The following is a 14,970-nucleotide window of genomic DNA, read 5'->3' as shown; positions in this document are numbered from 1 at the left end:
TTTTAATCCAATAATTAGGTGCGACGACGAACGCAGCGAGGAGGAGCGGTTAGGTTCAACCGTGACCAAAACAAGCACGAGCCGAGAGAGCGAGGCGAGCGTGCCGCGGTAGTGGCCAGCGAGTGCCAGAATCAAGTTCTAATCATTTTTCTTGATATTAATAAGATACTTAGCTATTTCAATTTTCGATATTTTAATATTTGGTTTTTGACGGTTGATATTTTGTGTTTCGATATTAACATACATCGATAATTCGGTTGTATATATTTTGAACTTTTGATATTTCGGTTTTAGGAATTCCAGACGTCGATATAATAATAAGTAGATATTTAGATCATTCGATGTTTTGATTTTCGATATTTTGACCGTCGGCGTTTTAACTGTAGATATTTTAAATTTCGATATTCAAATACGTGCCCTTAGCTGATAATCGAGAGGTCTTTATAACATCTCGTTATTTTTTAGCTATAGGTGTTAGACAATAAGGCCTCAGATGATTTCTACACTAATCTTATCAAGTATAAGGTCTATTATCATTGTCTTAAATGCAATGTTTAACTCTTGTGACTGTTTTTTGCCTTAATTGTAATTCCTGCGTGTTATTTTACAGTTTATGCTAATATTTTGTCTTCCAAGCGTCGCGTAAACTTGTTATCATCTACTACAATATACTCATAATTTCGATATGTGTACAGATTATGTGGCTTTGCTCGGATATCGTCGTAGTTTCGTATCTTCGACACTACTGGAGGTACTCGAGATATTCCGGATTCTTTTGTCAGCTCAGCATAGTATTCATCCTGAAAAGGAAAACATGACTTCAGCAAAGCATATACAATTAATAACAATTCCTTAGAAGAGCCAAAAAAAACGCTATAAGAGGCAGAATCTACGGGATAATTGTAGGCTTTAACGAACTAATCACGGCCAAAAAGTTCAATGTTTGATTAATTCTAACAGAATTCCTTCGGAAAATATCACGTTTCATGATCCTTGATCAAAAATAATGTTTGTCATAATGGCAACATAGCCTTAACATCAAGCATGATTAGTAGATAAGTATATTTGTTACGGGATATAAAGAGACCGTTAACTCAGAAAAATCTTTGTAAGTTCTTCAGTCTACACGTGCGCGATCATAATGCATGCAACTGCGTCCAAATATCGGATGCTCATTAAAGGTAATCACGGTCTTGCATCCCGTAAAATAGAAGTTCGTATCGTACCGTCCCTCTCACTCTGGTATTAAGTATAATAAGCGTCAGCGGGACGGTAACATACGAAGTTCGAATTTTGCGTTTCGTTGTATAGGACCAGATATATCTGACCATGATGAATCGTTAAAAAGTACCTGGGCGACCGAGCTTTGTTTGGGCTAATACTCGATAATAAGCGATTTCCCAGAGATAAAACCAAGTTTAGAAGGTCGAAACGAAATTTGCGAGAGAAAATATTTTATTTACAATATGTCGAGTATTGACGGTTGAATTCAAACAGAAGACAAAAGTAGGTATGGCAGATCTCTTGTGCGGCTGCGCGAAATATATTTTCATATTCTGGCGTCAGGTGGCGCGGCTGTAGTGTTTCTACATCTCTCCCCCCAGAGACCGGCTACGGGCGATAATATTGAGGAAATTTAACTTGTCTGCCCGATCTAGTAAGCTTTACTTGCTTCTCTATATCTTTGTTCGGCTGTCTGTTGTTTTTTTATGTACGAGCTTTATGACATCTGAGGAAGTATCTAATCTTCGAGCATATATGCTGGTTTTAATCTGTCAATAGATACTGTTCTGTCTTGCCTTTTACTCTTATCGTAAAAATTTCCCTCGTTCTAGAACTGCGTGTGGTCCCGTATATGCAGGCTTTAGCGCCCACGTAGAAGCGTCTTCTCGTAAGAAAACATAGTAGCGGATGCTAAATCCTTAAATATAAAATATCTTTTGTCCATGTCTCGAAGTAGGTACAGGTTGAAGTTGCTGGGTAATGTTACGCAATCGTGCGGTGAAATCGGTAATGTTGAATGTAGTTTCTGTGCTGGGTTGAAAGAATTCCCCAGGCAATCTCAGAGTCTCTCCGTATACCAGTTCTGCGGATGATGCTTGAAGATCCTCTTTGAACGCGCTTCTTATACCAAGTAGGACTAGTGGTAAGGCTTCTGTCCAGTTGCTTTGCGCGTGGCAGACGATAGCGGCTTTCAATTGCCTGTGGAATCTTTCAATGAGTCCATTACAGGCAGGATGATATGCCGTAGTGCGTCGGTGTTGAAAACCTGCTGTCTTTGATAAGTGGTTGAAGAGTGCCGATTCGAATTGAGCTCCACGGTCTGTTACTATGACTTCAGGACAGCCAAATCTAGATATCCAAACGGTAAGTAGAGATTTTGCTACTGTTTCAGCTGTAATGTCCATCATTGGGATAGCTTCAGGCCAGCGTGTAAATCGGTCAATGGCTGTAAGGCAGTAACGATAACCTTGAGATGGTGGCATCGGACCGACTATGTCAATATGCACGTGTGTAAATTTCACTCACAGGAAGAATTTTTAAGTGCCAAGGTCTTTGCACTTTCACTTGCCAAAACTGTTTCTAAACTGATTGCCCTACGATTGCAAACTTTCAAGTAAAATCAAGGTCCGAACACAAATCGTGAGTCAAATAAAACGTTTCAAAAATGTGACAAACAAAGACGAATTTTCCAACGCAATGTCAGATGTCGAACATGAAAAAAATGACGACAATTTTTTCCATTCGCAACGAAACATTTCGTGTTGGAGTAAAAATACCACCATTTTGGCCACAAGAACCAGCCGTTTGGTTTGCCCAGATAGAAGGCCAGTTTGCGTCGGGGTCACCAGTTTAGAAGGTCGAAACGAAATTTGCGAGAGAAAATATTTTATTTACAATATGTCGAGTATTGACGGTTGAATTCAAAAGAAGACAAAAGTAGGTATGGCAGATCTCTTGTGCGGCTGCGCGAAATAAATTTTCATATTCTGGCGTCAGGTGGCGCGGCTGTAGTGTTTCTACACCAAGCTCCCCGAAAACCCCCACACATCAAACTTCATAGGCTGAAAGCGTAACCAGAGAGACCAGAGTTATTATTTATATATTATACATATGTACAAGAATTGCTCGTTTAAAGGTATTAGATAGATAGGTTGATAGATTATTGATCATGATTATTCCTTTAATGCTCTGATGTTATTTGTCAAACAACGCTATAAAAACTGAACATGTTACGGCTACGTTCTGGCCACGACTACGCGCGACCGGCAGCATGGCAAGCATTTATTTATTACGTGGCTAAGACGCTCGCTGTACAGTGATTACCTGGGCCTATCCTACGAAGTGCAAAACTCGAACTTCGTACCTACTCGTATGTTGCCGTGAAAGGGACGGTGCGATACGAACTTCGATTTTCGAGTTTCGTAGTAGCCCCTCTGGCTGCACACACAATGAACATACAAAGCGCTCGCTGGTCGAGCGTTACCGTAGTTGGAATTACCTCTTTGTCGCCTAAGTGGTGTAAGTGCGACAGCGGACGCCCTTCTTCTCGCAAGGATTCGGCATGGGCCCGCCACTCCGCCATCATCACTTCTTTGGAAGGCAGGGTGAAGGCACCCTTAATGAGAGCCACGGCGTAGCGAGCCTGCAATCAAAACAGCCTAGGTGATACCAGTGGCGTAGCTTTCGGAGGGCTAGGACACTGGGACCCTCACGGTAAGAACTTTATGCCCAAATCGGGCCCAAACTTGCAAATTTGTTAAGTATAAGTTCCATATTCAAGATAAGGGGTCATCCATAAATTTGGGGGGGGGGGGTTAGGCGGTTTGTGACACAGGAACAAAATAATTGCATTTTTCATAGCAATACTCGTCAGAGGCGTCTTTACCTATAGTGCTGGGTGTGCGTTGCACACAGGAGCAGCGGTGTTAGGGGGCGGTCGCGGCACTTTGTACCTATTCCATTTTGACCGCGCTCTTCCTAGATGGCGCTAAAATAATAATTGCACACGGGCGCTACATGGGCTAAAGGCGCCGCTGATACTCGTGACAAGAGGGAAGGTGGGGCTATAAATGGTCAATTTTGGTGTGACGTACTTTATGGATGACCCGTACCTATCAAGATCTGAAGGGTGAAATTTATACCTGGGCATCGATAGCAGTGACCACGCATGCCTTCACGACCAGCCCCACGATTAGCATAGTTGGCTCGTTGATGTTAACCACATGCTTGTACAACGGAGTCACGCTGTCAGTCGATATCGCGAGCCCGCAACTGCCGTCTAAGAATGGGTAGTTGAAGTCGTAACCTGAAATGAAATGCATAGTTTTTCACACATATGCCACGGTAGTGCCGCTTGTAGGTAAGTACGTAGGAAGTGAGAAAACTGATGAATTGTAATAAATAAATACAAGACACGTAGGTATAATATGAATCGTTTTTTTCTTGGGTATGATTGTGATGTAATTATTTTATGAAATACAGACACCGCAGTTACGAGAAAAAAGACTTATGGTTAGGTACATTAAGAAAATTTTAGACATAACTTCACAATTATTTTATGTAAGCGATTTCATTAAATCGTGTATTGGAAACGTCTGCATAGATGATAATACCCGTAAAATAAACATTAACATACATATGATTATTATATTTGTTTCGCTTTGATTTTACACTAAAAGCTAATTAAGGTATTTTCACATCTCATGCTCTAAAAGTAGGTCAATAGAGCCTTACGAGGCGGGAGTAAAGTGAGTACTTTAGGGAGTAAAAGTAATTTATTTTTTTAATTTACTTCGAGTGACTTATATAAACTCAAACAGCCAGTACTTGCTTAGTTTTTGGTATAAAATAAGATTGTGTGTGGACCATTTTCATGACGAAAATGGTACGTTCTTAGTCTACGTGGTCTTAGTTCTATGCTTTTTCCGCATAGAAGGTGGCGCCATTCTATTTATTCCAGTTTGTGTACCTATGGACCATTTCGCCGACACGATTTTGTTATATCTGTGTCTGGTTGGAAAAAAATACTCACTGCCTAAACTTTGAAATTGTTGTAGAGCGTAAATCATAAACGATTAAAATAAATTGATTATTCTCACAATGTCGTCAAGTGATAGTGAAAATTATGATGTCGAGCAAAGAGCAAAAGACATAATTGATAATACTTTGCCGCCGAAATTTAGAAAGATTTATTTAAAAACCTATGAAAGTTTTAATTCTTTCACAGACCCACTTGCTCGTTTGCCATTCAGTCGAATAAAAAAAACAGAAATGACTTTTTTTTCTCGAAATCGAAGTGAAAAATAGAGTTTTCACCTCGAGACTAAAAGTCAATAAATAGATACCCTCGCTAAAGCTCGGGTGGCTAACCACCTCGGGTATATTGGCTTATTTTAGTCCCTCGATAAAAAAAAACTATTAATTACCTGTGCAGTAAATAACATCATCGACCTCTTCAAAGCTTCCATCAACAAACACTACTCCATTTTTCCTGAACTCCTTCACGTCTGGTTTATTTACGTAGTGATCAGGAAACGGTGTGCTAGTGGGAGATTGCGAATGATGGCTATGGAGTAGTCTGATGGCGACCTCAGCTATGAATAGGCTTATATCCTTGCCAGATGGACCAGCTCCGATGGTGAGGACCCTGCGTTTTGCGTAAGGATCTGGTACTCTGTAGTCATGGCTGTGTATTATGGTTCCTGAAAAAAAAAACTTATTTGCTGGATTTCGTAAGTACTTTTGAGCAATCTAAGCTAGTCTCCACTTTTGTGTCAACGCAGGTAAAAGATCATACTTATTTTATGACACGATATGTGAGCTGTCGGTATGCCTACAACAAGATGGAGCGACGACCTGGTTAAGATCGCGGGATCGCGGTCGATGCGGAAAGCACAAGACCGGTCTGAGTGGAGAGCCTTGGAGGAGGCCTATGTCCACCAGTGGATGTCTTTCGGCTGACATGATGATGATGATTATGATAATGAACGATCGGAAAAACGCCCGTCATTTTACGTATGAGTGCACAGGTACTTAGGTGGAGACAAAAATTGGACCTCGAAACAACTGTGTTATGTAGAGCATAATTATACAGGATTCCTTATAACAATTTTATTCTACTTTCCTTCTGGCACAAACTTTTCTTTAAGCATGAGCATGGTTGATACCTTCAAATAAGTCTTCCCCTGGTATAACAGGTCGGTGCGGCTTGCTGTGGTGCCCCGTGCCCACGATGACGTATTCGTAATCCTCTTCAAACTCTTCGCCAGTGACCACATGCTTGTGTTTCACGTTCCACGTGTTTTCTAGCCGTGTTATTGAAACCACTTGGTGGAGGAACTGTCACATTAAAGATACTTTATAAGTAGTTAAAGAAATAAAATTTATTGAAAATTATTTAGGGATTAGTGATTTTTTCATCCCTTCAGCGTTTATGTTGACCATTTTTTATAAGTCGTCAGTCCAGTCAAAATATAGATTTTGTACCTACGCTTTGCTTTTAAAATATTGATGATTTTGCAAGAAAACAACATATTTATCTAAAATAAAAAAATATTAGTCAAATTACAAAACGAAGCGTACAGATCTAACTTTAGTGTTGACTGACGATTATATCAAAAATTGTTCAAAATTAATTTACTTTTGGGGGCTAGAATGTGCTCGTATAAGGTATCGCCATTATTTAGTAAAGCCACACAATCTTCTTTAAAGATGAAAAAAATACTTACTCTTATGTGTTTTTCTAAATCAAAATATTTTGTGAATGAATTCAGGTAATCGCAGTACAACTCTCCACTGGGGTACGAGGGCAGATCTTTAGGCAATCGGAACCCATTAAGTTCCATTGTTGGTTTAGGTAAGTTTGTTCTGAAAGCATCAATGTTTCGTTAGAATAATTGACCTTTTTAGAGTTCCATAGTCCTTCAAGGACCCCTTATAGTTTATCGTCCTGTTAGACACTATTAGTGTTAAAATGCTGTAGTTTTGCTTAGATTTATAGATTAATTACATAGAATTCATGCAGTCAATTCATTTATTCAATTTCATGCAGCTAAAACACGTAAGTAAAGTGGCGATATTTTTTTATAATGATTTTTTTTCTAAGCCGTTAATGTAGAGTATCGTTGAATAGATCGATCAAAAACATAAATTTATTGAGACTATCTTTCAATCTAGGAATTGATTTGCAATCTAGGGATTGATTTGGCTTCAAAGTGCCAATTTTTTATTAGAGACCCCTCCCTGCACAAACTAGCTTCTCAATATTTATATTCCGCATATTAGTACGTAACTCTACACTTCGCGTGGCCAGACACGTAGACCGATTTTAGTGGTCAATTTTGTAGCCTTTGACCTCTTAGATATATTTAACTTTGGAGAGGTACGAGCAATTTTTCACAGCAGCTTAATGAAGCGACTAAATAAATGAGATGGGTATGTAGACTAATGTAGAGTCGTAATTTTGTAGGTAGGTATTTGTGAATTTCCAGAAGGGTTTTTGTAAATAAAACCACAGCTATCCTTTAAATGGCAATAAGCGTCAAAAAATTTAGGCATACCTTAAGTGTTTATACATGCTAGTATGCAATAATAGACCATTCTCATCGTAGCCAACTCTGGGGTCATATCGCCAAGTACCGCCGACGTATTGGGTGCATTCCAAAACTGTGAAACTAATGCCTTCCTGCTTCAAATATCTTGCTGAAGATAGTCCGGCCACTCCAGCTCCGATCACACAGACTCTATAGTTCTGTGTTTTGTTCTAATATGTTAATAATAAAAGTTAATTAGTTTCTGGGAATACAATGCGTCTGATCTTAAGTTTTAGTGCACAAACGCGCTTATACCTATGTTTTCTATGAATGGTATGTGAATAAAATTATTTAACTTAAAATGAAAAACTTTTAAGTAATGCACTTATAAAAATATTACTTAAAAAAGACACAGTTTAGACTAAAGTGCCACACCTTGGACAGGGTTAGTTAAATTTAATTGAAAAAGAGAGTTAATATAAAGAATCAAATAAAAGGAAAGACTGTAGGTCCTTTGTATCAATGAGACCTACAAAAGGTAATAATCAATATCAATTAAAATTGTTCCATTTCAAAACGTTAAAAAAAAAACAATTTAGAATAAATAAAATATCTAGTACATCATTTTAATATTATATGTAAACTCACCATAATTTAACCCTTTAAGGAAATGAGCTTTAAAAATTAAATTATTTTTCTAACAACTTCCCAATCCTTACACGTCTGAATCAAGACAAATGACGTGCACAGCTGAAAAAAAATCGCCGAGTCCTAAGTACTTGTTCAAATTATGACGTTCTTATAGACGGTTTCATTGTCAAAGTCACGTTCGGGTTGCATGAGTGAACGAAAATATATAAACATTTTTATGTAACGTGCAAGTGTGATAAGAAATACAGGATGATCGCTGTTTGGAATAATAAAATAATTAATATCCTACGATTAGATCGCACGGTGATACTTTGGAATCAGCTTGCAGGGCCAGTATTTCCGGACCGGTACAACTAAGGAATCTTCAAAAAACGAGTTCTGCTTTACTCAACTCCTTTCTCAAAAGGCCGGCGACACCTCCGTAACTCAACTTATGTTATGGACGTCCATAGGCGGCGGTGATTGCTTTACATCAGGTGAGGTGACCCGCCTGCTCGTTTTCTCCCTACCGTATGAAAAAAAACAAATAGCACAGAATCACCCTTTAATTCAATAACAAAACCTCTTGTAACTAAGTAAGTACATCGTATATATGCAAGCATTGGAACTGTCAACACGCACTTTCACGACATAGAAACGGTCATGTGCAAATTACTAGTGAGTACCTGGACATGCTGCAGTACACTCGACTCTAATAAAAAAATTAGCAGTTTATAGCTTAATACTATACAAAAAAATCTCTAAATCAAAAAGGTCTTAAATGGCAAACCTACTTATGATTTTGAAAGACCCATCCTACGATGGCCAACGGCACAGGGCCTGAATTTGTCGTGGGCAAGATACATTTTGCAAGGCCATATATGATAGCACACCACATATTAGATGACGGATTTTTAAACGAGCAAAAAGCAAGAATCGGTGCACGAGGACCCTTAAACTGCGAGACCACATGCTGCATGCAACCCACGTCGCCTGGGTAGCGCCATCTCTGACGATACCCCAGCCACCCATGCTATGAATTTAGACGAGAAAAAATCTCATCCCCACCTTAGGTATATGTAGGTAATAATTTTTTTTTAAATTTTATTTAACCGCTTTATCGATGTAACCTTTTAATAATTTATTGAATCAGGTGCCACTTTGCGGAAGTCCATATCGACGAATTAAAACAATTACTTTGCTCATCCGAGACCTAAAAAAAACCTTTAATACCTTTAAGGTCGCGGGTGAGCAAAGTAAGTTAGTTCGGTCTAATGTAACCTTTCTTTATACCTCATCGTCATCACCGTAACATTCCTTTAGGCGTGCTAGGACAGATTCGTATTAAATCAGTTGCCTTTACCTTATATCACAACGTGACGTTAGTCGTTTTACAGGAAAACCTACCTATCAATCACATGAAGATTGTCAATATCAGCTGATCTACATCGAAAATACGTCAACTGTCACTATTACAAGTGTGGGTGTGCACTTAGCGTCTATCGTGCAGATTCATTACTCAAAAATATCTTAACCTTGGTGCACATCAAATGTCTGATAATCTGGAACGTGGTTTATCTAGACTTCATCCTTGAGAAAATACTTAATCAATGAAATCAAAGTTCTCCACGAGAAAAAACGTTCTGCAAAAGTTTCAAACTTTTATACTTTCATAATAGTCATATCTAACCATCACGCGTTTTTCGTCTTCGAGTCGTGCCTACTAAATTAATAGTACAATATCGGAGCATCCAGGTGTTAAAAACTCTTCTTACTCTAACCATATACGTTATAGGCTAACTGTCGGATCTCAAAAAGTGCATTGATAATAGTTATCAACGTTCCGCAACGTCCACTAGCTCCTAGATATTTTCAGAAAATAGATGGGTTCCTATAAATACTAACGCTATTATAAAGGAGAGGTGAGGGGCTACAAAAACATATTATAATATATATATATATTATAGAGTTCACTCTAGATAATGTATACAAAGTGTTAATTAAATAACTGAAAACCAGAAAGTAGATTGCTCAGAATCGAGAGTAGAATCGATCACACTATGTTTTAAATTAGGTTGTCTTTGTGTTTTAAAATTCCTTTTCTATTGCGCCCAGTCTACAAGTTACGACTACAACATGCGCCAATTTTGGCGAGGTTGCATACTATTTCGATAATTTAATACTGGCCGTTTTGCTTTCAATGTGTGATTTTCTTCTAAAAACTTCAAAGCGCAACTGACAAAATACAAATTATAAGTGTAGAGTTAGAAATAAAGTAGAATTTCTGACTTAGCAAAACATACGAATATCTTTTAAAATAATGATGGTATTCAAAAATAAATGCAATCATGACTGAAAATTAAAATATATTTTTGGGGTGTCTGCGGTTTTCAGTTATTTAATTAACGCCTTGTATAGGCTAAAAAAAATAACAAAAGATAAAGACGTTTACAATCGAAATCACTTTACCTGATCCTCGTCTGCATTTGTCATCAAGTCTAGAGAGACAAAAAACATAATCTAGGATTTGAAAAGCAAAACCTAAACAAATTTATTTTTGAAAAACAATCTGTCGACACAATTATAATATAGAAAAATTAAATATTAATATCACAGCTTCTGTTGCTAGGTTCGTACCACCTCTTGTAGTTGTACTGATCAAGCACTTCATAGTTGAAGTCACGGTAATTCAACAAGTCTTCTAAACGATAATTCGCATCGTAGTCTCTGATTATCGTCAGCACGGGAGCCACGCGTGTTATTCCAGCTTCTTTGGCAATATTTGCGAAATATTGGTCCTGGAACAAAAACCAAATAGATTTAACAACAAATGCATAAAACGCGTAATTTCACCCGAAATATCTTTATCCACCCGAGCCGCACGCAGGTATAGTATAGGTGAAAAACTTAAATGACCTGTTGTGTAGTAACGTGACATATACAAATATATTTAAACAAATTGATGGTCCAAATTCTAGAAATAAATGACTAAGCTCCATATTAATTCTGTGCACTACTACATACCTACATCAGGTCATTTACTTAAGTTTTGTTGCTAGGTAAGTCGAGAAAACTGACAGAACTAAATACTTAAGAACAGATATCAGAATGTGGGTGTACCCGATGTCTTAGACAAGTAACTTACCATATCATCAAACAATAAGTTAGCATCGTCAATCTTCCGACCCTCAGCATACAGTGCAGTCACGTGCTTTAGCCAGGACTGCATCATGTCAGCTTGCGAGGGCAGCTGGAATTTGCCAGCGATCAACGCTACTGCATACTCCGCCTATTTCCAATTATAAAAATATACTTAAATGTTTTGTTTTGTCAATGATTACAACTACGGTAACAAAACCACCAAGAGCCAGAACGGCAAAGATTTGCTTTCTGAACCAATTTTTTTTTAACTGGATGAATTTGAAATTTGAAGCTTCTCAAATTCGTGTGAAGCTCTTTACCTGGGCATCCAAAATCCTGGTGATGCTTGGTGTAGCCAGCCCCAAAATCATCATCGAAGGCTTCCGGATATTAACCATGTGCTGATAAACCGGCACTACGTGTCTAGTCGTCGCATTCAACTCACAGCTCTCGTCCAAGAAGCTTAGATTAAATTCGTAACCTGTACGAGAAAGTAATGAAAATGGGTAAGTTTTGACGCATCAATGAATGAATGCTCAATTGTGCGACTAAAATACAAAAAGGTCATTAAATTGACGAGATATTTCAATTATAAAACGCTAGTGCGATGCAATTTTAAAGCTGGGTAGTCTCTGTGAACTGGGTCGTTATCAAGGTGTTATGATGCAAGGCCTGCTTTTAGCAATTAATAGGAGAGTGGATGGGTCCCTAAAGTGTTTTAATCGCCATTTGTTGTGGTAAAAAACGTATTTTTTACTGGGTGATTAATTAAAAATATTTTGTAGCATAAATAAATAAAACACTACCACAGTATCCATGTAGTTGTAGAGTAGCAAAGTCAAAGGTATTCATTGATGTGGACCTAACGTTTAAATTACTCTAAATCTAAAATTAAGACCTTTCTAGTATAAATTACCTGTGCATAATATAACATCGTCCACCTCCTCAAAACAACCATCTTTAAACACAACCCCATTCTTTAAGAACATCTCCACATCCGGTTTCTTCACATAGTTCAGTCCAAATTTTGGTTGTCTATAGTGTAAGTGATGGCTATGCACCAGTCGTGACGTCACATTAGTCAAGTGGATGGCTAGATCGAGCCCTGAAGGTCCAGCTCCAATTAACAGGACTCTGCGGTTCCGGTACTTTTCTGGGTCCTTGTATTTCTGGACGTGGATTATTTCACCTGAAATGTCAAAAACCCATCTAAGTGCGTATGGGCCACTAGCAGTGTATGGTTCCGTACGAATATGCGGCAAATATAAAAAAAAAAAATGTTACCCCACAGAGGAGTTACGTACTAACGTCGTCTAGCGATATTATCATCATCATCACACACACACACACACACACAAACATTTATATATTTATTTAATAAAACATTACACCATCATTACAGGACATCGCGATAATGCGATAGCGTACCAACATATTATACAATTTAATATATAGAAATAAGCTTAACTAAAAGTTGACATAAAGGGACCTTCTATACTACTATAATATTACAATAACCATAATACATTAAAAGTTACTTAAGTGAATTCAAACAACGAACATGAGAACAAGTCTATCCTTTCATTATCATCATCATCATCAATCATATCAGCCATAGGACATCCACTGTTGGACATAGGCCTCTCCCATAGACCTCCACTTGCCTCGGTTGGAAGCGGCTTGCATCTACCGTGAAGTGAAACCACGACTTTAACCATATTATACCTTTAGCGATATTATACCCGTCAGAAAACCCTGATTGCCTTTATAAAGATCGAGCAAAAAGTCAAGGGGCAACGTTTAAAAAATAAAGTAGGTACTTTGACAGAGATACGATGAGACCAAAAGGGGCCCGATTGGACCCTTTGGTGTGGATCACTAAAACAAGGTCTGAAGAAAAAAAAAAAACTCTACAAACTTTGTACATGATTTTATTTTACCTTCAAAAATCTCCTGACCCTTGAATATTGGTATCTTGGGTTGATTGTAATGCCCAACGGCTACGACCACAAAGTCGCAGGTTACAGAATACCTTTCTTAGTATCTGTCTTTTTATAATCAATTTCCATTGGTTAAATGCCCATTTGACAGACGTTACAAGACTCTTGAACTGAAAATTATAAAAATAACAAACTGAATTATAATGTCTTAAACTTTCGTGATTTTCACTCATAGTCAAAATACCACGCACAGGGACTTATCACGCTAACACACACGCACGGGTAATATTTACCTCGACGTTCTACTCGTGTTATTATTATCATATCATCATTATCATTATTATTTAAATTTGTAAATATTAATAATTATTAAAAGCATTTAAATTATCATGTAAATAAACAGAAATTGAATAGTAGAAACGGATAATTAGCAATGTCAGTAATTCCTGCTTCAGCCTCGACATTGGCAGCTGCTTTATGCATATCGGGAGTTTATTATACATTTTACCAGCTAACAATATACACTCTTACGCATTAACGCTGTCGTAGCACGAATGGTGCAAATGTTTTGGTTATACTGTGTTCTTAAAGTTCTTCCCAGAAACATCATTACATTTTTTAAAAAAATTCGGGTTATTTAATACAAATATAACACATTCAAGATAAAAAGAGATGGCACTGTCAAGATTTTTTGTCTTTAAAGTGTGGCATACAGCTATCAGTAGGTTTGAGACCGCGCATAGCTCTAATACCTACATCTCTTCTGTGCCCTGAAAACTGATTCTCTATTTGTCGAGTTAGTTATTTTTCGCTTTTCGATTTTTTGCCTCTATAAGTTCTTTGCTGCTTAGTATCTAAACAATATGTGTGACCTCTGATACTGGTCTCTATCACTTAAATATGATTTAAAAAGGTCAAACACATTTCCGCGCACCCCATACGCAGCCAGTTTTCCAAAAGAATTGAATGGTCGACATAATTAATTCAAAAGCTTTGGTCATATCCATATAGATAACACAATATGATTACGCTTATCTATACTTCCATCCTTTATATGATGAATCAATTCATATACTTCCATATTAATATATTTACCCTTGCGAAAGCCTTTCTACATTTCTGCTCAGGAGCAAACAGCTTATGCTTTTCCAAATAAGTGTAAAGCAACTTATGCATAATTAACTCTACAATTTAGAATATATCGATGATACAGCTATTGGCCTATGATTTAAATAAGTGTAAAGCGACTTATGCATAACTAACTCTACAATTTTAGAATAAATCGATGATACAGCTATTGGTTTATGATTTGAAATGCAAGTATCATCTCCTTTCTTGTATAATGGGTTCACAATAACAGGTTTTAACTTATCAGGATATGTTCCAGTTACAATACTTATATTAACAATGTGACTAAGGGGAACATATATTATCTCTGCAACTTCCTTTACTGCTTTAGTGCATATGTTGTCATATCCAACACTATTTGTATTTTTTAAGAATTGGATTATGAACATGAACTCACTCATATTAAATGATATTATAACGGATAACTCACGCCCGAAACATGTCGAGCTAAACTCGGTTAAGACGTGAGTTATCCGTTATAATATCATTTAATTGGATTATGTTACAAATATGACGAGGAATGGTAGGTCCCATATAGATAGAGAGATATTGCACAGTTCACATTTATATCACAACGTTGCCCAGTATCTTTACAT

At 37.4% G+C, this 14,970-nt stretch overlaps 3 protein-coding genes across 3 annotated transcripts in view; 1 reads left to right on the top strand and 2 right to left on the bottom strand.

Moving 5' to 3' along the window:
- Positions 1 to 14,970, top strand: part of LOC141432711 (senecionine N-oxygenase-like) — a 41,475-nt gene that overhangs the window by 1,687 nt on the left and 24,818 nt on the right. The gene's annotated exons all lie outside the window — the stretch shown is intronic.
- Positions 175 to 8,318, bottom strand: LOC141432708 (senecionine N-oxygenase-like). The gene is made up of 8 exons (XM_074094441.1): positions 8,184 to 8,318; positions 7,563 to 7,765; positions 6,732 to 6,870; positions 6,171 to 6,342; positions 5,430 to 5,705; positions 4,146 to 4,309; positions 3,503 to 3,646; positions 175 to 800 (listed from the first exon to the last, which is right to left on the bottom strand). Exons 1-8 carry the CDS (start codon positions 8,184 to 8,186, stop codon positions 612 to 614), a joined length of 1,290 nt encoding a protein of 429 aa, XP_073950542.1. The 5' UTR covers positions 8,187 to 8,318; the 3' UTR covers positions 175 to 611.
- Positions 10,763 to 13,327, bottom strand: LOC141432919 (senecionine N-oxygenase-like). The gene is made up of 5 exons (XM_074094752.1): positions 13,247 to 13,327; positions 12,223 to 12,495; positions 11,627 to 11,787; positions 11,311 to 11,454; positions 10,763 to 10,963 (listed from the first exon to the last, which is right to left on the bottom strand). The coding sequence occupies exons 2-5, from the start codon at positions 12,293 to 12,295 to the stop codon at positions 10,763 to 10,765; spliced, it is 579 nt and encodes a 192-aa protein (XP_073950853.1). The 5' UTR covers positions 12,296 to 12,495; positions 13,247 to 13,327.

This window comes from Choristoneura fumiferana, chromosome 11, assembly GCF_025370935.1.
Source record: "Choristoneura fumiferana chromosome 11, NRCan_CFum_1, whole genome shotgun sequence".
NCBI lineage: Eukaryota > Metazoa > Arthropoda > Insecta > Lepidoptera > Tortricidae > Choristoneura > Choristoneura fumiferana.
This window is presented reverse-complemented; position numbering and strand designations above follow the sequence as displayed.